Genomic DNA, 25,645 nt, shown 5'->3' on the forward strand with positions numbered 1-25,645 from the left:
AGTGCTGGGCTGGTGAAGTACAAATTTGGCCACATAATATGGGATTAAATTTCTTCTTAATTACCTTAAGAAAGAAACATATTTTAAATGAGCTAACTTCAGTCCTAACACTTCGTTCTTCCTGTAACTTTTGCCACAAACGCTCTGCTCACACATATTTTATGCCACTTCTGATGGGACTCTTATTTATAATAATGATAATAACTACTCTTTATTGAACACTTGTTTTCTGCCAGCCACTATCCTAAGTTCTATATGTATTCATTCGTTTAATGTGGGGATGGGAGCTACTTTTATCACCCTTGAATAGATAAGGAGATTGAGGTTAACGAGCCTCCTCAAGTTCACACAGCCAGCAGAGATTGGAACCTGGCAGTCTGACTACACAACTTGTGCATTTCGTTTTGTTGTTTGTTTAGTTAAAATTTTTTTTCTTTAATTTTTATGCCATGTTACCTCCATGTTTCTGTAATTAATGCATATGTTCTATAGACTAAGGCCCCACATAAAGACAGCTGTGGCTGAAATTATGACCTCTTAGAAATTGTTGCCTGTTTTTCAATGCTTTAATGAAAGAGAATTTTTAGTCTTTAATTTGTGGTTAGAGTTCACCAGTGTATTTTTCCCAAATGCTCAATTATTCAATAGGTCTCCTTTTCCCACCTGCCAAGATCTTTATTTTTGAGGTTTTTATCTTCTGCTATGTCTTCTCCATATTCTGCTTTACCGACTTGAGTACAGAGGACTTCTTTCTTTCAATACATTGAAAACAGTAAATACTGCTTTTTAAAACCTATTACTCTTAATATAATTACTCAACTTTTGCCTTTTGATGCTCACTGATAAGACAGGTACAGTCAGTTACACCAAATGTGTAACTTACACACTTAATCAGAAAAGAAAGAATAACAATTTAAGTAATGTGGGCAGTTGCATCTTCCCTGGAGCATGTGCCCTGGATTCATGGGCATGAATCCTTTTATCCTTTTAATTGGTTGTTTGTTTTTTAATTTTTTTTAAGTGTGTACCTTTATTTTTTTAACTGAAGTGTTTCTTCTGTACTGGCGTGCAGCTGATTCACAGTGCTGTGGTGGTTTCAGGTGGACAGCAGAGGGACTCAGCCATTCATACGTAGGTGTGCCCCTTCTCCCCCAGCCTCTCCTCCCATCCAGGCTGCCACATCACACCGAGCAAAGTTCCCTGTGCTCTACAGTGGAGCCTTGTTGGCCATCCGTTTTAAATACAGCAGTGTTAGTTACTGTGAGCCACTCACCGAGGGTTTTTCACTCTGCTGGGTACAAGCCAACAGCGTGAAAAAAAAAAAAGTAAGCAGTTCCAAGGCTGAAAGGAAACCTGGCTGTCCCATGCTGACTGAAAGAGAATGTGCTGCTCTCTCGTGGGTGGGCTCAGGGCAGTTTCAACCAATGTGCCATTTCTGTCTCAGGTGTTCCATGTTAGAAATAACTCTCTTGTAAGCTGTGACTTCTCTGCATTGAATGCCTGCAAGATGCCAGGCACTACGTTAGGTACTAAAAAGATGAAAATTTAGTTTTGCCCTTCAAATAATTCACAGTTTGACAGCTCACAGACAAGGAAGGGCAACTGTAGGTAATAGGGAGGAAGATAAGAGTATCATGGGAATTAAACAGGCAGATGTTTATAATTGCTATATGAGGCAAAATAGTTTGGATATGATGTTAATTAAAAAAAGAATCAGTATGGCAAAACCAATACAATATTGTAAAGTAATTAGCCTCCAATTAAAATAAATAAATTTTATTAAAAAAAATAAAAGGAATTAATAAGTTTTTTTTTAACATTGTTGTATGTATAGGAATGACTTGCTACGTCCTCTAGGGGTTAAAAGAACTAGAAGCAAGAATTTCCGGCCTGAAAAATCTCTCATACCTCTGTGTAGTTCTCACGTATGCTAATCTTGACAGTGTTCACTTGATATCATGCCATTTTAATTGTACCCGTCCTTACATCATACTTGTTCCCTTTCAGGTTTCTATATATGCTGTCCCAGAAAAGATTGGTCAAGTTCAGCATGCCTTGGAAACAACTGTGAAGCTTCTTGACTTTTATCAAAGCTACTTTGAAATTCAGTACCCACTAAAGAAATTGGGTAAGAATCCAACAATGCCTCCAATTTCATTACAATAATAACTTAGATTTAGGTTGCAAATTTTTTCAGAAAGAACTTTTGCCAAAGTTATTTCAAAGGGAAACCAAGAAACTCTGTTAATTGTTTGCTTTAAGAATTGTTTGTATGTGTTAAGATTATTTAGATTCCATAGATACGTCTGAATATGTAGCTTAAAGCATTTAGAAGTTTATGGGACTGTTTCAAAGGTGCTGTGTAAGTAGGGATTTACTTAGGGCTTAACCTGGAGTTGGACTAACTCCAATTTCCTAAGAAATTCCTAATTCAAATAATAATAGGAGTAATGAGAGCTCAGGAAAGCAAGAGTACTTCAGTGTCATTCAACAGGGTGCTGATTTTAGCTGGAAGAGTGTTGGCCCTGCCTTCTGTCCTCCTTGTTCTGAAAAGTTCTTCACTGTGAAGGAATTAGATCTCCCTTCTCTTGCTAAGGGACAGAGCAACAATGACTCTGTAGGTGGTTGATCAGATCTTCTCAGCTCACAGGTAGGTAAGGAGCACATGAGCTAGAAAGTTTCCTTTCCCTGCCTCTGCTGCTAAGTCGCTTCAGTTGTGTCCGACTCTGTGCGACCCCATCCCTAGGATTCTCCAGGCAAGAACACTGGAGTGGGTTGCCATTTCCTTTTCCTAGGAGTATGTAAAATGAACTTACTGATACAGTGACCTTACTGATAGACCACTGGGTAAAATACTTGGATTTAACTAAGGAGTGCCTTAGATGGAGGAGAGTTGACCACTTCTTTCCTGTTATATCCAGACTTGGTGGCTATTCCTGACTTTGAAGCAGGAGCAATGGAAAACTGGGGTTTGCTCACCTTCCGAGAAGAGACACTTCTGTATGATGCTAATACTTCTTCAGTGGCAGATAGAAAGCTGGTTACTAAAATCATCGCTCACGAGCTGGCCCATCAGGTATCGGCAACCAAGGCTATTATATCTCACACCTGTGGTCTGTTCCATGTCCTGGAGTTTTAGAATACATTGAGATGCTAATAATAATTCAGCGTTATATTCTTTCATAATACAATGGTGCTTTGTTTTTTTTAACACAAACTTAAATTTTTGGATAAAAATGTTGTCTAACAGTTGCTATAGGATTTTACAGTTTATCAAGCATTTTGACTTCCTTTATCTCTCTGACATTTTATAACTTGATGGGGAAGAAAGTTTTCCCTGAGTTGCACGCCTCTTCTCCTTGGACTATAGTAGTCAGGACTAGATTTACCGTTTTGTCTCCTGCTAAAAACTGGGTTCTTAATTTGGGATTGGGAAGGTACTGGGTATGATGTAGAGAAAAGGAAGGAAAATTATATGGGTGCATGACCCTCACTCTTTCTTCCCCAGTACCTGGTCCCTCTCGTGCCCTCGATGCGGTGTTCATCAGGGTGGGGTAGTCGGGGTGTCCCAACGGTGGGAGGAGGTAGGCAAGAGTGGGATGTGCTCTGGCCGATTGACCTCAGCCACAGTCCGCAGCGCGCCCGGCCTTGTGAGGAGTTCGTGACAGGCTGGCTAATGAAGCGAGTGCTTATCTACTCTTACAGTTACGCATATAGACAGACTGTTTTTTCGGGGACCTGCTCCAGGTCTGCCATTCCTGGGGCCGGCCATCACCACGGCAGGAGTGTTTCCCTTGTACTTCTGTACGACTTAGAAGTCATCTTCTTTTTTTTTTTTCATCTTCTTCTGAAAGAGGTTTTTAAGATATTAATCTTTGAAAATATGCTTTTGTGATTCTCCATAGTGCTTTGTTTCAGTACCTAATAATCTTATCATTTTGCTGATGGTTTGAGCCGAGCCCTTGGCCACAGTGACTGAACTGCACACTTTTTATTAACCACGCTTATTTCAGGGATTTTTGAGATGCATTTTTTTAGGGGTGTCTCGTCTTCTTTTTCCTTCTTCTTATTACTTCATGGAAAAAAGCCATTTAAAAGTCTTTCTGATTTTATTTATTTGTATGCATGCCAAATTTCTTAGGGAATGTTTGAATTCTGTTTTGAATCATGTAAATACTCAATGTGGTGACTGAGGAGAAACATGCAGCCCAGGCTCTCTGACTATAGGAACATCCCTCATATAGACGTTCATTTTTTGGTTGTCATGATGATTGTAGACATGATGGAAAATAATATTGCTAAGTTGATACTACAAAGTAGAGGAATTTATCGAGGAAATGTTTTAATGAGGTGACTAAAAACAGTTTTTGTCTACCTAGTATACAGCATGTATGTTAAACTGATAAATAAGCCAGTTGTCTTTGTTTGTTTTATTTAAGGTAAAATGTTAAATTTATAATTTTACTTTAAAAGTGAATTTATTCAATGTATGCAGTTTTACTTTTAAAGTAAATTTATATTACAAATACAATTTATTTCTAAGACTTAAAGTTGAATATAGTTTGTTTTAACTACAATAAGTATACTTTTAAGTAGTTGTAATCTGGTTATAGGTGATAAATCTGACAATTCAATTATTAGAAAATTCCTGAGAATGTGAAGTTGGTTAGTTGTTTGTTCTTTCCCTGCAGTGGTTTGGTAATCTGGTAACAATGCAGTGGTGGAATGATGTATGGCTAAATGAAGGTTTTGCTACATTCATGGAGTATTTCTCTTTGGAAAAAATATTCGGAGAGCTCTCCAGTGTAAGTACACTATTTGTCAGGCCCACTGTGAATGCCAGGAGGAAAAATAGTCCAGTCATACTGGACATGTATTTTCCATGCATTTGGAGCAATGAAAATATTTCTAGAAAAATACAATAAAACTGAGCCATGTTACTGATCTCTATACCTCTTGAGATTTGACAGTGAAAATTGTGCTTTTAGGTACTGATGTATTTCAGAAAGCAGAAATTATGTGAAATTACTTTAGACTTTGTCATTAAGATGAACATTTTAAATTGCTTTGCTAAATTCTGTGTTTAATAGATGTGGCCCTTCTGCTTTAAGGAATTTAAATAGAGTTGAAAAGCATTTTTTTTTTTTTTTTTTGCAAAACAAAACTTTTTATCCTACTTATAGAGAAGAAATTAAGACATTTTGTGGCAATGCTATTATCACTGTGATCATTCTTACAACAGTGATACACACGTTGATACAGACAAATAATTTGCTCTTTTTAGGTCCAAACCATATTTTGTGCCCGTTTCAAAGACGAGGAATCCCATTCTTTTACAGAGAGCATGATAATGTTGTTACTGTGTTCTTAGACTCTCTGGAGATGTTTCTTCTCCTTAGAGAGATTTGGACATACTAGGTCGTATATGGGAGGAGGGCATGGCAGCCCACTCCAGAATTCTTGCCTGGAGAATCCCCATGGACAGAGGAGCCTGGCGGGCTACAGTCCATGGGGTCGCAATGAGTCGGACATGACTGAGCGACTAAGCGCACAGCACACAGCTCAGGTCATATATGACAGATACTGCCGAATAATTCAAGCAGTAAATGGAAAAGTATAAGGATCCCTTTCTACTGTAGAATTCTGTGACTTTCTATTAAGCTTCTTGATTGTATGATCCCAAATTGCTTCAAAAGACGAGTACTCTCAGAGCTTTCAGTTTGAAATTTTTGTGTAGGGCCTATTCAGAGATTTCAAGTGGTAAAATGAACTCAGTTTAAGCTAGAATATTAATAAGCAAAGTAATGTAAATCTGGGTATGGTTCTTAATTAAACAAAGAGATATACAGTTTCACCACTTGGTGGTGCCCAGAATGTTTAAAAGCTTTTAGTATATATTCTAGAGGAACTCATCTGTTGAACTCTCAGACTTCTTTCTGTTTAAGACTTATGTTTTACTTAAGAATAGCCTCAGTCGAGGGAAATGTATATTATCTCAATAGAAAAGCTGGATTATGTACGAGAAATCAACTTAAGGAGCAGTTCCTTTTTTTTTTTTTTTTTAATTTAAGGTTTTATTTTACAAATATTCACTAGCCATTTTTAAATAATCAAATGAACATCTGGATTTAGCATATGGTTGCTTTAGTAATAAACTCTTAATTTATCCTTGTGCTGTTGTTTAGGAAACACTTATTTTTGTGGAAGTTGTAATTTTATTTTCAAATTTAAGGAATACGCATAAATGTCACATTCTTCCTATATCTTCAACAGATTATTTCTAAAGTTTAGCGAAGCTAGTTGATTTTTTTTTTATAATGACCTTAAACAGTAATTAGTCTAATTCCTATCAATAATTACTAAACTTGCCTCTGTCTTTAATTCTGTTCATAGTTTCTTTATTCTGTTTCATTTTTTGTAGTATGAAGATTTCTTAGATGCTCGATTTAAAACCATGAAAAAAGATTCGTTGAATTCATCCCATCCAATATCATCATCATCTGTTGAGTCTTCAGAACAGATTGAAGAAATGTTTGATTCTCTTTCCTATTTTAAGGTATTGCCATGCACAAAAAGTACCTGGAGTAGGTTACAAATTAATTTCATACGTAAGCAAGCTGCCTGATTTAGATTATTTTAAAGATTAAACAGTATTATTTTCAATTTTCCTGTTAAATTTTTAAGATGTTTGCTTCTACTTAAATCTGGATCTTAACTTGATCTAGGTTTTTCTTTCTTTCTCTGTCTCTTAAGTTCTCTAACTAGTATTCTGGCTAGTTAACCAGATCTTATAGTAATGTATCTTTTAAAGTTGGATCACTGTCCAGATCTACAGGTAGAATATGTCCGGGGGAGGCTCTAAGCCTTTGGCTGTGTTATTCAGGACTGAAGTGTGTTCCAAAGTCAGAACTGCCGAAACAGGTAAACAAAAGGAGATTTTTTATGAATCAAAGATTCTATTGTAGAATTAGAAACATAGACTCCAGGTATGGAAGTAAAGCAAAAACAGAAATTTAAAGACCTGATTAGGATCATCATAAGTCAGAGAATAGGAGAGGCAGGTATCACATTTGTGTAGGGAAGGAGGGCTGAATTTTATAGCTTACTTGTCTCCTTAGTCTGGTTACCAGATTAAGATCAATAAATTGAATTCCCATCCTGAACAGAGAAGAAGATATACAAAGCATATGAGTTACAGTTCATGTCATCAAGAAACAGAGAGTTTAGGTAGAGAGTACTTGTGAAGCAGTAAGAAAGAATGTGTGCTAAGGGAATGGTACAGAGTATTTTTGCCTGGGATCATGGTGAGAAATTTCTTGAAAGAACATGGAAACTAAATAATAGGAAAAACATATAGGTAAAGAGCAATGGGAACAATAGAATAGGGCAAGAATGGCATGATGAGGTCTGCAAAAAAGAGTCAGTAATACTAATGGGCAGGGAATTTTTGTTTAGGGGGTAAATGTTTGCAGTGGAAGCCACATGTAGGGTAGGGAAAGATGAGAAAGGTAGGTTGGAGCTCAGTTGTAGAAGGTCCTAAATGCCATCAGGAATCTGGACTTTTTCTATAATCAGTGGGAAGCTTTAAAAGATTTTTAAATAGAGGAATGGCTTTGAGATTCAAGTGACTAGGAAAATTAACTTGCTTCAGTTTACAAAATAGATTTAAATGGAGAGAGACCTAAATCAGGAAATTGCTGCTGAAGTTGAAGCATGAAATGGTAAAAGTTTAAAATTAGGAGTGGTAGTGAGAGTGGAGGGAAACTGATGGGTGTGAAAAAACCCCTGGGCAGAGGGAACTGCTTAAAGGACCTAGTGATAGGTCAAGGCAGGTGAAGAAGGAGGCAGAAATGTTTTCCAGGTTCAAGCCTGACTGGCAGGGAGAACGGTAGTACTGTTACTAAATGAGGAAATCAGGAGTACAGTTAGCTATATGAATATATTCCAATTAGAGCTACTGCTATGGGCTGTGATTTTTAAAGCCCATCCTGGCGCTACCAATAAAGAAAATTTTACAACTTGCAGTTCTTTTCTTACACAGAACAGTTATTTCAGGATCTCTTGTTATAGAGCTCTTTCTTTCTCTGACCCCCATCCTCCAAACCCAGAATTCAGTGTCTTCTGAGCATCTTGCTTCCATAACATACCTTATGCCTGTCAGTATGGTAACATACCTTATGCCTGTCAGTATGGTAAGTACTTATTTCAGAATTGGGAATCTGGCAAATGTCCCATCCACAGAATTGAGAAAAATAGTTCACTGGATAATTGTGTATAAGAAGAAGTGTCAGTGTTTGACAGTAAGTCATGTGTTTGGCAGACATATTCTATTTGATCTTCGTAATCTTTAAGCCTAATTCTGATGCATGTTGCCTTATGATAATTCAGTCATTTATCAAATTATACAAGTACCAACCACGTACCTGGTGTTTTCCTAGGTACCGGGAATAGATCAGGAAAGAAGGCAGACTATGTCGCTTGTACCATGGAGCTTCCATTTCTGGGGTCAGAGATAGGGACATACATAATACAAATGAATGAAATATACTGTGTTGGTGGTTAGTGCGGATATGAAAATGAAGCACAGTAAGGAAAATTAGAATGACAAGGGAAAGGCTGCTTTGTATAAGATGGCTGGGGAAGACCACTGATAAGGTGGTATTTGAATACCATCTGGACGATGTGAGTTAACGAGCCATGTGGACTTCTAGGGGGAAAATGTCCCAGGCAGTGGGTATAACCAGTGCACAGGGCTTGTGGGCAGACATCAGTAGCATAGTAGGTCTGAGACTGCTGTCCGTAGAAAGGCATTATTGTGAGGCTCGACCTTGGCTAATTCCTGGCAGATTGGATTTGGGGAGAGTTCTCACCATTCCCTGATAAGAATGACTCACTGTGCCCACACTGTGCGAACAGTGTAGTTTATGGTAAATATCTCCTTTCCCTCTGGGAGTCTGGAATTTTGGTCCTTGCTAGGCAGAAGATACTTGCATGACTGGCCTCCCAGTAAAAATCATGGGTACTGAGTCTCCGAGGAACTCCCCCGATAGCCAGGATTTCATACGTGTTGTCACAAGTGGTCGCTTGGAGAATTAAGTCCTCTCCATCCTGCAGAGGACTTTTGGAAGCTTGTACTTGTTCACCCCATGAGACTTTTCCCTTAGCTGATTTAGCTTCACGTCCTTTCACAGAAATATAAATCATGGTGGTGAATATGACTGTGTACTCAGTCCTGGTCCTGTGAGTCCTTCTACCATATCTGGGACTTGTTTTGGGGACCCACACAACTTGAGATGAAGATTGGTTGGCGTGTTTAAGCACCAGCAAGGAGCCAGGGTGTCTGGAGAGGAATAAATGCAAGGGAAAATAGTAGAGGAAGTGAGAAGGATTATAAGGGGCCAGATCATTGTAGATCATCTTATTAGATTTGATAAGGACCTTGATTTTATGCACAGTGGAATGAAAGCCATCTGAGGAGAGGAGTACCATCGTATGGTTTATTTATTTTTGGAATAAGTCAGCCTTCAACATCACGTGGAATCAAGGTGACTAGTTGGGAGGTTGTTGTAATAGACCAGTAGCAAGGAAATGGCGACACAGATAAAGGTGATAGTAGTGAGCGTGATAAGCCACGTTTGGTTTTGAAATGTACTGTGAAGTTTAGTCCAGTAGAATTTGCTAATGGATTAGATGTCGAGTTAAGAGAGGAGTCGAGGATGACTTCAAAATTTTTGCCTAAACAGCTGGAAAAATGAAGTTTTCATTTGTTGAAATGAGAAGACTATTGGAAGAGTATATTTAGGACAAGAAGGAAGAAAAGGTCAATTTTTGAGGAAGTTTAAGGCACATAAGTGGAAATAGTAGGTGTGTAATTGGATATGAGCCTGGAATTAAAGCAAAGTCTGGTTAGATATATAAATTTGGGGGTCATGTAAAAGCCCTGTGGTTGAGAAGATCAACAAGAAAGTGACTTTAGAGAAGAAAAGAAGTCTGAAGATTAAATGCCAGGGACACTAAAAGTTAGTCCTTGAGAAAATAAGGAGGATGCAGCAAAAGAGAGAGAGAGGGATGCCCAGTGCACAGAGGGGGAATCAGGAGTGACATGCCAAAGCCAAGGGCAGGATGACTTTCATGGAGGAGCGAGTGATCGGTCATATCAGATGCTGCTCGTGGCTGAGCCTGAGAATTGACATTGGTTTGACACCGTAAGGCTCACCAGTGGCCTTCATAAAACCACTTCCAGTGGAGTGATGATGGGTGGAAGATAGCTCAAGAGGAAATGGAAACAGAGCAAATGAACACGGCAAATGCAGACAGCTCTTTTGAAGAACTGACTTTCCGAAGAAGGGACGAGAAATACGGTGATAACTGGAGGAGGCGTGAGGTTAAGGAAAGGAAGCACGACTTCTGTTTAAAATGAGAACTGCTGGGTGGTTTTTTTTTTTTTTTCCAAATGGAGTGTTGCAGTGTTACAGTGGAGAGGAAACGTTAGTGATGCAGAAGAGAGGGGGACTATTGGGCACAAGAATGACTATTTAAATTTATACAACAAGTACCACTGAAGTGTGATACAAAAATAAGAGAGTAATAAGTATTAAGTTCAGTTATATGTATCTTGTAATCTTGATGACTTAACATTGCTACATTTTTTTTTATCAGAAATTCAGTCATTCAGAATTTTTTGCATTTGAGTGCCTTCTATGTAGTAGGCATTATTTTAGTCATAGGAGTTGAGCTCCTAGCTTCTGTTTTCCCCTAAATTAGCTTACAGTCTAGAAGAGGAAATAAATACATCTCTATAGCAGATGCAGGAAGTGTGATATAAATTGCTTTTGAATGTGGAGGAGGTGGTTGCTGTTTTAAAACTGGGGATGGTGACATGCATCATAATATAGCATGGCCTTAATAGTTCCACGTCTGACTCTGAATTATTAGTGTGTGCTTACTACCTATATACACATTCATATGTTCCGAACATATTTGAAGTGACTCTGCAAGAAGAAGAGAGGTCTTGGATACTTCAGAAATTTGACACCTTAAAACTGGGGATTAATGTACTCTCTAGCAAAGAGACTTCTGAGAGTTCAGCTGTGTGCCCATGAAGTCAGCTGGGACTTCAAGCACAGGGGGTAGGGGTGGGGATGCCACAGAAAATTCAGCAATTTTTAAAGTTAAAAATATATGTATAAACACTTAACTTTTTAACATTAACACTGAAACATCGAGTAATCGATAGACTACACAAAATGGCCCATAGAAGAATTAGTGCACATAGGTATTTTTATTTTTCAACTTCTTTAAAATAATTTTTAAAGAATTGGCCATAGTCCACAACTGGTTACATGAAACAAAATAACAGCGAATTATAACTGGGTTATTAAAGTGTTTGCTTAGAATGATTGTATTTTGAATTTTAGGTTCTTATTTCTATAATCTTATTGTATTCTATTATTTTTGTCCGTTTTTCACTTTTCTTTTTTTTCTTTTTTGGAATAGGGAGCTTCCCTACTATTGATGCTGAAAACTTACCTTAGTGAAGATATATTTCAACATGCCATTATTCTTTACCTGCATAATCATAGCTATACATCCATTCACAGTGATGACCTGTGGGATAGTTTTAACGAGGTAAGTGACCTGGATATTTTATTTAGCTCTTGAAGTAAGAAGAGAGGGGTTCTTGTATTTAATATTTTTGTCAGGTATGTAAATAAGCTATGGTATCAAGGACAGTTTTTAAGAGACAGAGGAATGGAACTTAGTGTATAAATGTTTATGAGTAAAAGCACAGAATTAAAAGTCATGAAATGGAAGTACTAGGCTTAATTGCCAAAAATAAAAAAATTGCATGAGGCCTTATATAAGCACCTTTAGTCTATATCTTAATCTCTATTCCTACCTTGTAGGAAAGTTCTCTTTTCTAATGTTTTTGCCGTTTTTCTGCCTTCATTCGTGAATTTTTTGCTCTATACTTTGCCCTGTGACTCTTCCTGTCTTTGGTGGCCATATGCCACTAAAGTGTTACAGATGACATGTCACAGTCTGGCGACCATAGCTGAGTTCTGCCCTCAGATCATTTTGCTGCTTGGATTTGGTTGTGCCTACAGATTCTAACAAGTAGTGTCATTAGTTAGAAGCTATGCTTTGTAACAGTGCCTGAACTCAGCTTGCATCACACGCACACATGCTGACTGCGTAGCCTTGATAAGCCTTTGAATTTGTTACCCTCATCGAGATCAATGGTTTTTCATGTTTTGGAAGATCACAGATGTATCTGAACATTTGATGAAAGTTATAGACATATTCGCCCCAAAATCCACAAAGATGCAAGATGTCACACACAGTTTCAATGTTTTCTGGATTCTGGGTGAAGAACCCCTGCTCTGAAGCTTTTCCGTATGCTCTCTCTGCTTCCTTGCTTTATCTGAAATTTGGTACCTTCTAGTTAGTTGTTAACCCTTTTCCCAGAAGATATATCTTCCCTACTCTCTCAGTTCTCTTTGAGAAGAAGGATCAGTCCTTATCACCTAAGAGTTGCTTCTAAATGATCGTTTTTCTTCTTATCATGTAGTAGTATTTCAACTGAAAGCCACATTATTTACTCTGTACTCAATGTATTATCTCCTGCCAGTTAGAATATATTTCTGCCTTCGTCACTGACTTCAGCTTTTGCATCATGGTGCTTTCCTATCCTGACCTAGCCCCTAATATTATCCTCACATGTTTCAGCATCAGCATCAAATTATGCACTGGCCTTTTCATTTCAGTTCTGTTTCGAAGACCCGGAAGTGCCTTGCTTTGGGGCAGTTTTGTTTTCTTCCCAACCCCTTGTCCAGAAAGAAATAGATCAGAGCCATTGAACATGTAAGGTTAGAATCACAGTGCATTTAGAAAGATTTGCTCCATCCTTTCTGGCTTTAAATAAGTAGGTGTATGTCAACTGAGGTAAGGCCAGTCATAGTGGCATGATATTACCAAATGATTGTACCATTTTAAGTGCTTGATGATTTGAGTTGCTTGCAATTCAAATCCATATGTAATCTAGAAAAATAATTTCAATCATAAATTTAACTCACCTGCTTCAAAAATTGCTTCTTAATCATTGATACCAGATGTCTTAGGGACAGTAAGCTTTAGAGGGCCTGTGAACCTCTGACACTGGGTTCTAGATTTTATAGATCAATTCATGTATTTTGTGGGGAAGGGACTATGTGTCTAGGAAAAAGTTCACCACTGTTTTCTAGAGAGACCTAAAAGTCTGGGCAGCCGACCTGTTTATATTTCATTCCTCTGCAGCAGCTGCTGCTCCCATTCTAGGGCCCTCCCACAGGATGAGCTCTTAAAAAGATGAGCTTTACCATTTGTAATGGACTTCCCTGGTGGCTCAGATGGTAAAGAATCTGCCTGCAATGCAGGAGACCTGGGTTTGATCCCTGGGTTGGGAAGATTCCCTTAGAGAAGGAAACAGCTACCCACTCCAGTATTCTGGCCTGGAGAATTCCACGGACTGTACAGTCCATGGGGTCGCAGAGAGTCAGACACGACTCCAGTGACTTTCACTTTCACACCATTTTGTAAAAGCAGAGGGTCTGGGGAATAAAGAGAACTCTGGATCTACCTGACTAACAGGAATAAAAGTAGTGTTTCTAATTTCTCGCCTATGTATCCTTAGGCAAACCTTCTAAACAGTAGTATTGTGACCTGAAAGAGTGCTTATCCCTTCTTAGGGATTTTAATGTACCTATAGTTGGTTTATAGCATCTGTGCTGCCTTTTTCAACATATGCTGCCTCTCTCACTCTCTTTAGTTTTCACTTATTTCTAGTCCAGGTTACTTTCTTTTTAGCAATTGCTCATTTACCTAGAGTAGAAATATAAATTCAACTCAGCATGGGTGCATTGTGGTAGGGAAAGAGGGAAAGATACTATAAACTTTTTAGACTCTTTATCTCTGAGAAAAATAATCTATTCTTCTTTCCGTAGTTCACAAACAAAACACTAGATGTAAAGAAAATGATGAGAACCTGGACCCTGCAGAAAGGATTTCCTTTAGTGACTGTTCAGAGAAAAGGAAAACAAATTCTGGTACAACAGGAAAGATTCTCTTTGAACGTTAAGCCTGAAATTCAGCCTTCAGATGCAAGGTGAGAACCCACTGTCTCTCCTGCTATCTCTTTAATGCCAAAAAAGGGCAGTGCCAAAGAACATGCAGACTACTGTACAGCTGCACTCACTTCACATGCTAGTAAGGTGATGCTCCAAATCCTTCAAGCTAGGTTTCAGCAGTACACGAACCGAGAACTTCCAGATGAACGAGCTGCGTTTAGAAAACGTGGAAGATCCAGAGATCAAATTGCCAATATTCATCGGATCATAGAGAAGAAAAGGAAATTCCAGAAAAACATCTACTTCTGCTTCACTGACTACATGAAAGCCTTTGATTGAATCACAACAAACTGTGAAAATTCTTAAGAGATGGGAATACCAGACCACCTTTCCTGTCTCCTGAGAAATCTATATGCAGGTCAAGAAGCAACAGTTAGAACCTTAAATGGAAAAACCAACTGGTTCAAAATTGGGAAAGGAGTACAACAATGCTGTATATTGTTGCCTTGTTTATTTAATTTATATGCAGAATACGTTGCCTGAAATGCCAGGCTAAAGGAATCAAGATTAGTGGTGGAAATATCAACAACTTTATATATGCAGATGACACCATTCTAATGGCAGAAAGTGGAGAGGAACTAAAGAGCCTCTTGATGGGGGTGAAAGAGGAGAGTGAAAAAGCTGGCTTAAAATTCAACATTCAAAAAATTAAGATCATGGCACCTGCTCCCATCACTTCATGGCAAATAGATAGGGAAAATGTGGAAGCAGTGACAGATTTTATTTTCTTGGGCTCCAAAATCACTGTGGATGGGGACTGCAGCCATGAAATTAAAAAAAAAAAAAAACACTTGCTCCTTGGAGGGAAAGCTATGACAATGCTAGATAGCATATTAAAAGGCAAAGACATTTACTTTGCTGACCAAGGTCCATATAGTCAAAGCTTTGGTTTTTACAGTAGTCATGTATAGATGTGAGAGTTGGACCATAAAGAAGGCTGAGCACCAAAAAAATTGGTTTTTTTGAACTGTGGTGTTGGAAAAGACTCTTGAGAGTCCCTTGGACAGCAAAGAGATCAAACCAGTCCATCGTAAAGGAAATCAGTCCTGAATATTCATTGGAAGGACTAATGCTGAAGCCGAAGCTCCATTACTTTGGCCACCTAATGCAAAGAGCTAACTCATTGGAAAAGACCCTGAGGCCAGGAAAGATTGAAAGCAGAAGGAGTAGGGGGCAACAGAGGACGAGATGGTTAGAGAGCATCACTACCTCAATGGACATGAGCAGACTCCAGGAGACAGCGAAGGACAGGGAAGCCTGGTGTGCTGCCGTCCACGGGGTCACAGTCAGATACAACCTAGTGACTGGACAGCAACAACAGATCTCTTTTGCACCCTCAGGTTAGAGTGTTTTTAAATGTATTGTGATCATAAGTTCTTAGAAAACCTAACAAGGTTATACCTTTCTCGAAATAACTCGAAAAATCTCACCTTCCTGGCAAAGAAGAAACCACTCAACAAAGTATGTGTAACTGACTGAACTATTGGAAAGAGTTAATAATCTTCCAATGTTTTCTTTTTATTACAGCTCTCTGTGGCATATTCCACTATCCTACATCACTGATGGAAAAAATTACTCAAAGCATCGATCAGTATCTTTATTGGACAAGAAATCAGGTTTGACTCTCTTAACACTTTTCTGATAAATTAGAAACAGCATATTTTCTAAAAGTCTTAACCAGGCAGCAGAGAGGAGATGACACTTTCCAGTGTGCACAGCTATGAGCTGGTTCTATGAGACACCTACAGAAAGTGTGGCTAAAGTGAGATTGATTCTGTACGCAATATCATACATAAAACTGGTCTTTCTTAATCACGCGAAATAAGGTCTGAAAAACCGCACTGAATATGCTAGCAGTTGCTGTAGAAAATAGCAAATGCTGTGTTTTTGTATTCACGATAACCATTTTATGTTACAGAGTAACAAGTAGAAGATGAGTTTCCAAAGGATACTCTGCTGTCCACTCTCTATGGGTTGGGCTGGGCCCACTACTTTTTTATAAGCACCCTAGATGATTCTTAGGCATGGCAAAGGTTGATTCATGATGCAGAGTTGTAGTAAATAGTTACTACAAGATGTCCTGTAGACATAGTATACGTTTCTTGATAATGAGAAAATAGGACTAGAAAGTATGGTTGTGGAGGGTGATAATAAAATGTACAGATTGTATATGCAGACCCACAAGGGGTCTATAAAAAGAAACTGAAATGTAGTTTCTGACCATCTGTTAAATACCACCAAGTGCCACGCCGTGTAGCATCTTAATTTACATCCTGAAAACATGAGGCTCTTGCGTTCTGCAGGACTTGTTAGTGGTACTTGAGATTCATGGAAAGGGAAGATTTCTTGTTTGAATTTGGATCTGGTGTTCAGCCCTCTATCGTTGAGAGGGAAGTATAGCTTAGTGACGATACGACTTTGGAGCCAGGTTGCTTGGTTCAGTCATACGATTTTAGGTGAGCTATATGACCTCTCTGAGTCTCTTTTCCTAAGCTGAATGGAGAGAGTAATTGTACTAAAGTTATAGTGTTATGATTTAGTTCATTTAGTTCACATTAGGATTTAGTTCATTTATATGAAGCACCTAGAATAATGCCTGGCACTTGTCATGTGCTATAGAAGTGTTGGTTATCATTATTAATGTTACTAATGAAAAAAATAATTTTAAAGCGTAACATATCCACATTACGTAAAATCCAGAAGATGGAAAACAAAGTTTATTACTCTCGTAACTATTCTGATGACTATTTCTTTCTAGTAATTTTTTTAAAATAGTTTTTTACTTGGGTTGATGCTGTGTACATGTGATTTTTGTATTAATATTTTAACTTTCACTAATTGACTTATTCTTCAATTACTGCTGGACACTTGATTTACCACTTGGTTCTATTTTAAAAATGCCTCAATAAAATCTGAGTTTTTGAATGCTTTCCCATTATGAACTTTTCATAAGAATGCTTCTCAGAAATGATGGCTGTGTTGCCTTTTGTGGTTTTAATGCATATTCCCAGTTGCCCTTCTTTTGTGTGATAATAACTTACAAGGCCAATTGAACTATGTGGGCATACCAGTTGCATTTCGGTCTAACTGGAGTGTTACAGTAATTATTTAAAACATTAAGTACAACTGATGATGTCATCATATCTTTGATTAACACAGCATAGCTGGAGGTGCAAGAAATTGCTGCCTTCTCTGATTAAAAACAAAACCTCATACTTTCAGTGGGCCTTGCAAGCAGTCTCTGACCTAAGAGAGAACAAATAATCCCATCTTGTATTTTTGAAAGGGACCAATACAGAGATTTTGCAAACCTCTCAATAGTATATAAGTTTTTGGTGGTATCAGAAATAACCAGACAATAAGAAATCTGCTTTTATTAGCCTTTTACTCTTTTGGCTCAGTTGGTAAGTCAGCTTTTTAAGTCAGACCCCGAAGTCATGCCCGTGTTTTCCTGCTGTAACCTTTTCTTTCTAAGCACTGTCTTCTTCCACTGCACAAAAATTGTATCAGCAGCTCAAGCATGCTGTGCTGCCTCCTGTCTCTGGGCCTTTGCACATGCTGTTTTCTGTCCTGGAAGAGCACTCTTGCCTCTTTTGACTCCCTGGTTTAATTCCTATTCACTCTTCAGATCTCAGCTCATCCACTGCTTGTTCTAAGGGGCACTCCCTCATCCCAAGACAGGTTAGATGCCTCCCTTATGTGTTTTAATGATATTTTCTACTTTTAATATACTCTGGTTGTTTAGTCCCTAAGTCATGTCTGACTCTTTCTCAACCCCAGGGACTGTAGCCCGCCAGGCTCTTCTGTCTGTGGGATTTCCGAGGCAAGAATCCTGGAATGGGTTGCCATTTCCTTCTTCAGGGGATCTTCCTGACTCAGGGATGGAACTCTAGTCTCCACATTGGTAGGCAGATTCTTTACAACTGAGCCGCTTACTTATATCTGTCCCCACAGGAGATGTATCCCCCTATTGAAAGTGGATATCTTAGTTCCACAAGTCACTTTTGCAGTGCTGGCACCCTGTAGGCACATAAAAACTTATTGAATAAATACATTTTAGTTTATAATGGAGTGACTCAAATGTCACTGTAAAAAGCTCTAGGAGCGGAGCGTTCAAAGCTTGGTGAAAGGGCAACTTCTGTTTCTCCGCATTTGAAAATATTCTTAGTAAAGGAGAATTTGTGACATGCACTATAATGTGGCCAGTTTAATCTAGAGGGGGAACTGAGGCAACGTATGACGAAAGCAGTGTCGGCCACTTCCTCTCCTCAGCCGTGCTGTTTACCTTTCCTGGCAGTTCAGGTTTTGAAAGTCCATACTGCACATGTCTGTCCTTAGGAATGGTGTTTGACCCTGAGAACAGTTGAGTCGTCTTGGTTCCTGATGCTCCTGTGAAGAGCCAGTTTTGGTTTCACTGAATTTTAGTCTTCTCTTTTCTCAGAAGAAATGTAGCACAGACGGTGACACAGAGGCTTATTTTATGCCCTTATGACATTGGTACAATGTGTTAACTTGGTGGTCTGTTAAATCCGTAGTCTATTTCCGTGAGTTCTAATGCCAGGGTTTCTGGGTTAGTCCCTTAGTTCAGTAAGATGTAGAAGTTATATGTGGTCAATATTTTGGTCACTTTTTTCCCACGTCCACGGATTTTGAATGGTTAATAGTTTTTGTGCATAAGAAGGGCTGAAATGGGACTGTTTTTCTAAACCACCTGTTGAGGAAATTACACCAAAGTGTCTCCTTGTTCCATCTCTTCCTTCCTCTCCCCCACCCTGACCTCTCTCTCTCTCCCATTTTATTTTCAAACCTAACCTCTTTCGCTAGAGGACATTTTTATATTAAATCTATCTTGGAGCATTCATGTTTCTAGAAGGACATCACTGCACCATAAACATTTTTCTGAAACTAAAGGACATGGCACTGAAATGAAAGGCAGTTGAAAAAAGGGAGGAAGGGCATGTAGATAGGATAGGATACTTATCACGCGCCTTTACCCCTGATGAAACAAAGGGGAAGAAAGGGGTACGGGAGAGAAAGGAGTGCTTCTGAACAGGAGGGGATGTAGTTCAACCGTGTGTATCATGCTAGCTCTCTGGAGCAAGCCATACAGGGAATTTTTCAGCTTTGTAGTAAAAACATCTTTTTTTGTTTCTGTGCTTTAATGTTTCTTTATAAAACAGTAGCTGAGTTTCATAACTCATTGACAAGTGTTTTTTTTTTTTTTTAATCACTATTAGATTACTTAATCTGGGCTTCTGCCATTTAACATCGGAGTTACTCTTTTTTTTTACTGCTCAATGGACTGTGAAAATTGAACTGTTAATCTGTTAATGATTATAATAAATTAAAAACATATGAGAGTAGCTTCATCCACATTTGAGCTGCAAGATGTAGATACCTCCCTTGTGTGCAAAGCGGGTTTTTTTTTCTTGATACCTGTGGTTTTAAGGTCCTCCATTGTGAATCATTCAGAAGACCTGAAAGAGACTAATATGTTGATTCTTTAAATGATAACTCTGCTCTCTAAGCTGTTGGCTGCACCGCTTCATATTCTGTCATCAAAATGACAGTAATAATTTCAAGTACGCTCCCAGCTGTGTTCTCCTCTCTGCCATCTGGACTTGGCTAGGTTTACAAGATAGCGAGTTGCTTATCATCCAAGAGACTCTGTATTTCAATATTTTCCTATTTCCATCCAATGGGAAAATTGCCATGCTTATCATTCCTTGCCTCCTGTTTTGGGAAAGGAGGATTTGAAGCTCTTCGGTTCTTTTTCCCAAGGTCCTTTATTGATAGAAGCCCTGTAGGAAATGGTTTGGTGACCTAGAGAGTGTTGATATTTTTGCATTAGCTACTGATAAAGTTAATTTCATTAGTCGTAGCTTTGTTAAAAATATATCCACTTGGAGCAGCTACTCTTACCAATGCAAATGTTCCTTAGAACTGTATTCTGCTTTAGAAAAGGAATAAACCCGATTAATGTGATTAATCTATTCCATCTGTTGCTATATCAGCAATAAAACAAATTAGTATAAAATTTTTTAATGAAAAAGACTGATTATCTGATACGTCATGTTAAGACATGATCAGAACATAAATCTTTACATCTTAAAAATCTTTGACAGTCTCAGAATTAGAGTAACTAAGGTATTAAGAAAATCTGATAAATTTAAATAATTCATGCTTTTGAAGTTAATCAGTCCTAGATTTCAGGTACTAAAAGGTTCAGATGTGTTTCCAAAGCATTTTATGTTTAAAAACCCTCATATATAATTATTATGATAGTAAAAATTTTAAAACAGCCTAAATATTTCCAAGTAGAAGATGGGTTAAACTGTGGTATGTCCCAAAATAAAATATCCTTAAGATTTTGAATCCTGCATATCAAGGCAGTGGGAAAATGGCAGGAAATGGAATCTGATATGTGAAAAAGCAGCATAATATAATGTGTGAAATAATGTACATGGATCCAGTATATTAAATATTAATTCAGTTAAAATGTGTATAGGAAAAATCTTGGTAGGAAATATACCCATGATGCTTTTATTGTTTGAGTTTAATTGATTTTTCTTTACTCCCCTTTTATCTTTTAATTTAAAAACTGTATTCCTCACTTTAAAGTGGGGAAGAAAACTTACATCATAAACAGCTGCAAACCTTATTTAGATTTGTTTGAAACCACTTACCATAACGTAATTGTCTTGTTTATTCATCCATTAATGCACCAAATATCTCTTGAGTACCTACTAGGAACATTGTTCTAGGTCCTGAGAGATTAGCAGTAAACAAAGTAATGCTCATGGGATTATAGTCTAATAAATATTAAACCTTAAGATGCTTAGAAGCATACCCTTAACTATTGTTTTAAATTCACATCTTCATTGCCAACTTTAAAGGACGTTTCCTGGTTAGTAATTTTAAAGGTTGCAGTCAACTTTTGTAGTAATATTTTTAAGGTTGCCTTTTTTTAGCTTCTTATTAATCGCACATTAATTGAAGTCATTCCATATAAATTTCTAGCAATTCTGTCGGCATTAAAATGTAATAGTAGGGGTTCACAAAGTACGTTATCAGCTTTCTATTATTTTAACTCATTATTTCTTATTTGTGCCTAATGAGACATCTGTCCTTCCCTAATGTTTATTTTGCTATCTTTGAATTATGTGACTTTTTAAAATGGCTTCGTGTGTCCTTTCTTAGGCTGTTAACATAACCAAAGACAAAAGGCTGAGAGGGAACACATTTCATATGCTAATAGATCATTTGCTTACTGTCTGCCCTGCGCCACACCCTGCACACACTCCCAGCGTGAACTTGGGAGCCAGTTGTGTGCGTGTATGCCATGCACACTTTCTCTCTGGGCCTTGAACACTTACGAGTCCCTCTTTACCTGGCTCACAATACCTATATATCCTGAAGTCTCAACGGTGATGTCATTTCTCCCAGGAAATCTCTCCTAACCTTCCCTCAGGGCTGAAGCACTTCTACCCTGTTCTCCTACAGAACGCCACGTTTTCTTTTTCCATCGACAACGTGAGTATGGCACCCTACTCACCTGGTCACGATGGGTTGTAGGATCCAGGAGAGCAGGCACATGTACCTTGTTTACCATTAAATAAAGACTTGTTAAGTGAATAGGTGGTGATCTTTGGTAACATGAACATGACTGCCCTGGGAGGCAGACATTTAGTTTCTCGGTAGAAATAATATAAGTATTTTTAAATATAAAATAATAATATATAATATTATTATATTATTTATTATATCATAATATTGATATATAAAATAATAATATATTTTTAAATATAAAAATAATACCATATTAACTTTGAAACACAGTATTCATTTAATGCTTTTCTTTGCCTAACCTCTCTCTCTCTCATTTTGTGGTCTGTGTTAGGTGTCATCAATCTCACAGAAGAAGTGCAGTGGATCAAGGTCAACACCAACATGACTGGCTATTACATTGTCCATTACGCAGATGACAACTGGGAAGCGCTGATCAAACAGCTGAAAATAAATCCTTATGTGCTGAGCGACAAAGATCGAGCCAACCTCATCAACAACATCTTTGAACTTGCAGGGTAGCGTATGCTTGGCTTGGGTCTAATTTTGTTTCTTTTTTTTTTTGAAATAAGTGTTCTTGAGGAAAAGGACATTTAAGAAAAGCAATTGAAAAGAACTAGCATGTATTGCCTGGTAGGTATAATTCATTTCGGAGAACTGAGAAGATAGAAGACATATCCCTTGTCTATCTAGAAACATCAGCACAAGCATATTGAACAGTTATATAATAAGATTTAAATCATGTTTCAAGACTGTAGATACTGACAAGCACGACACATAAATTTGCTGAATAAATGGATACAGAAGTTCAGGGTTTGCTTTACTCACGAGAAAATTCTTTTCAAGAAGCCAGTGTTTTCAGCGTAAAGCTTAGTGCTCATGTATTGGTATGAGACATGTCTTGAGAGCTGGCATACCACTCACCTCCCCAGCTGCCCCCAAGCTACACAAGCCCAGAATGGCAGTGACCTCATGTACCAATGTCCTCTGAAGAGGAAGATCACCGACTTAGGTCGTCAGTGGGTCTAGACACACAAAGAAAAGAAAGAAAGTGAAGTCACTCGGTTGGTTGTGTCTGACTCTTTGCGACTCTATGGACTCTAGCCCACCAGACTCCTCTGTCCATGGGATTCTCCAGCCCAGAATACTGGAATAGTTAGCCTTTCCCTTCTCCAGGGGACCTTCCTCACCCAGGGATCGAACCCGGGTCTCCCACATTGCGGGCAGACGCTTTAGCCTCTGAGCCACCAGGGAAGCCCAAGGAACAAGGAAGCCCTAGCACCAGGGAACACTCAAATGCATTCCTTCTGACGGCTCTTGACCTTCCTGTTACATGGTGACCTCACACCATCTCAGCCATTGATGTTGTGATTTCTGTCAAGTGGTTAATTTTTTAAAGGTGTGCACTATAAATTCACAGTGGCCCCCGCCTGAACAAGTTTGACAAAATTCCCATACAAATAACAAGTTACTTTCTAATTCAAATCCTCTTTCTGCCATCTGATCAATATAAGTAACTAATGATAAGTAAAATTGGCACGCTTCATCATTTCTCATCTAAAATGTTACGATACTTTTCCTGAATTGGTAGCAGTTTACAGGTGACTTATAGAATGAAGAACTGAGCTGTTGCTCATCTTTCTCCTGAAAGGCGTCTTTAACCTTGAGTTGCACATGTGAAGTTAATCAAAGGTATTTAGTCTAATTTTACAGAATATTGGGCTTCTCTGGTGGCTCAGATGGTTAAAGAATCTGCTTGCAATGCAGGAGACCTGGGTTTGATCCCTGGGTTGGAAAGATCCCCTGGAGAAGGGAACAGCTACCCACTCCAGTATTCTTGCCTGGATAATTCCATGGACAGAGGAGCCTGGCAGACTACAGTCCACAGGGTGGCAAAGAGTCAGACACTTTGCAACTTTCACTTGACTTCACTGAAGACTATGGAGCCATAGGATACCTACCACTCAAAGCTTAAATTTTAGGTCTTCAGGATTCCCGCTCCCCCATCTAGCCATAGTTTCTCTCTCTCGGCATGCATACATTTTTGGCATATTTACTTTTCTGGCATATTTACTTTCTTTGTTCTTTTACCCATTAGCCTAGGCAAGGTGTCTCTTCAGAGAGCTTTCGATCTGATTGATTATCTTAGAAATGAGACCTACACTGCACCCATCTCTGAAGCCCTGTTCCAGACAGAACTCATCTATAACCTCCTTGACAAACTCGGGCACATGGATCTGGCCTCAAGACTGGTGGTAAGTCTGCCTTTTGCCAAGTTCTCTTTGTTGCTTGCCTTTACTGTTGTTATTCATGTGCCGTTCAGCAGTCACAGACTGAAAAAGCAGTTATATTCCATTTTCATCACTCTCCTGGTGCTGAAATCTTAGCTTTGAATCAACATGTCATTTCTCACCATGAGGAGCTGATAAAGGATTAGCATGACGTATTCTTGTCTGAATATCAAAGTATATAGACTTCTGACACTGCTGTCAAAATGAGGTCACATGAAAAGAAAAATTTCTCTATCTAACTCTTGGTTTATTTTCATATAATAAATGCTTGGAATAGGCCTTTTTGCAAAGTAGGGCTCCCCATTCATTTCCTGGTGGTCATTATAAAATGACAACTATGTTTGTACTGGGACTATTCGGTTTTGGGGGTCCTCACTGATAACTGTCTTATTAAGGGTGGTGATGCTGGTTAATATAAGTTTCTTTGCAAAGCATTACCGGTTTTGGAGACTGTTTTACCTTTTTTAAAACCAATTGCCTGGTCTTAACAGTTGTTATTTTAGACACTTTTGGTATTAAATTTTCACTGTGTATTTAAAAGCTTGAGAAGGAGTGACGAATTCTTTGTCTTATCTAATTCTCTGAGTCACATTCAGACAACAAGGTTTGCTTTGCCAACCAGTCAGGTTTTCCAAAGAGCAGGCAAAAGGCAGCTTTCAGGAAAAAGGTGATGGGCCAGGAATTAGAATAAGTCTTTTAGAACTTTGGCATCCTCACTGCTAAAAAGAAGGGGCTAGATTGCACCTTAAAAAAAGAAAATCCTCTTTTCTGCTGTCCTACTGTGCATCCCCTGTAATTCTCAGTGATGGGGAGGGAGTACAGGGCAGGGGGCCATACAGAGCTTGAAAAGCCCCTTCCTTACAAGTTTCTGATCTGACCTGCAAGGAGCCACCCCCGCTCCCTACCCATAAGTGAGATGCTTCAGTTAGATGATTTCTGAGGCATCATCTGATTACCAAGATTTTTGTCATTCTTCTATTTCATAAGGCTTTCAACTTCCAACCTTAATAAAAACCAGCGCCTGGAATGTGACCTGGCCCGTAGTGACACTCAGTGAATGTGGGCTGAATGAGTGAGTGGAACATACAAGAGCAAGTGCACTTCAGCGCTTACTGTACCCTGCACACCCTGCTTAGTGCTTAATGCAGATAACCTTGTTTAACTCGCACACAGCAGCAGATTTCTACCCTCATTTAACACAGATGAGGAGACTGAATGACTTCTCCAAAGTCAACTTGCCTCGTGAATGATGAAGCTGAAGACTCAGGCCCAGATCGCTTTCACTCCAGACCCTCCTCTTTGTGTTATAAGGCCGTATTTTCATGTGTTCTAGCTTGTCATCTATCAGAGGATACCCTTTTATTGGAAGAATCAAAGCTGCTTCTTGCTATATTTTCCCCTTTTTTACACTGATATTTTAAATTAAAACAGTTTGAAGGCTTGCTAAACTTCATGATGGCATAAGTCCCTCTTCTGTCTCTCTCCATTAATGTGTTGAGGGCCTGGTGTCAGGAGGCATTTGATAGTTAATTCAGGCTGGCTATGTGCTGAAAGCTCAGATGCTGAACTCAGTTCTAGCAGTTAGATCTTTTGAATATCTTCCTGCTGTGACACTCAGCTAAC

The 25,645-nt window shown here is 38.6% G+C and overlaps 1 protein-coding gene across 2 annotated transcripts in view; it reads left to right on the plus strand.

The window, feature by feature from the left end:
• LNPEP (leucyl and cystinyl aminopeptidase) overlaps positions 1–25,645 on the plus strand; it is a 104,349-nt gene that overhangs the window by 59,972 nt on the left and 18,732 nt on the right. For both annotated transcript variants that reach the window (XM_086413245.1, XM_086413246.1), the window contains exons 5-13: positions 2,008–2,128; positions 2,922–3,076; positions 4,692–4,805; positions 6,422–6,556; positions 11,497–11,628; positions 13,983–14,143; positions 15,693–15,781; positions 22,066–22,249; positions 23,830–23,986. In XM_086413245.1, the coding sequence (XP_086269371.1) occupies positions 2,008–2,128; positions 2,922–3,076; positions 4,692–4,805; positions 6,422–6,556; positions 11,497–11,628; positions 13,983–14,143; positions 15,693–15,781; positions 22,066–22,249; positions 23,830–23,986 (1,248 nt within the window). The remainder of the gene's footprint in view (positions 1–2,007; positions 2,129–2,921; positions 3,077–4,691; positions 4,806–6,421; positions 6,557–11,496; positions 11,629–13,982; positions 14,144–15,692; positions 15,782–22,065; positions 22,250–23,829; positions 23,987–25,645) is intronic.

This window comes from Bos grunniens, chromosome 7 (genome assembly GCF_055505025.1).
Source record: "Bos grunniens cultivar Pamir isolate PY7600 chromosome 7, Bosgru_T2T1.0, whole genome shotgun sequence".
NCBI lineage: Eukaryota > Metazoa > Chordata > Mammalia > Artiodactyla > Bovidae > Bos > Bos grunniens.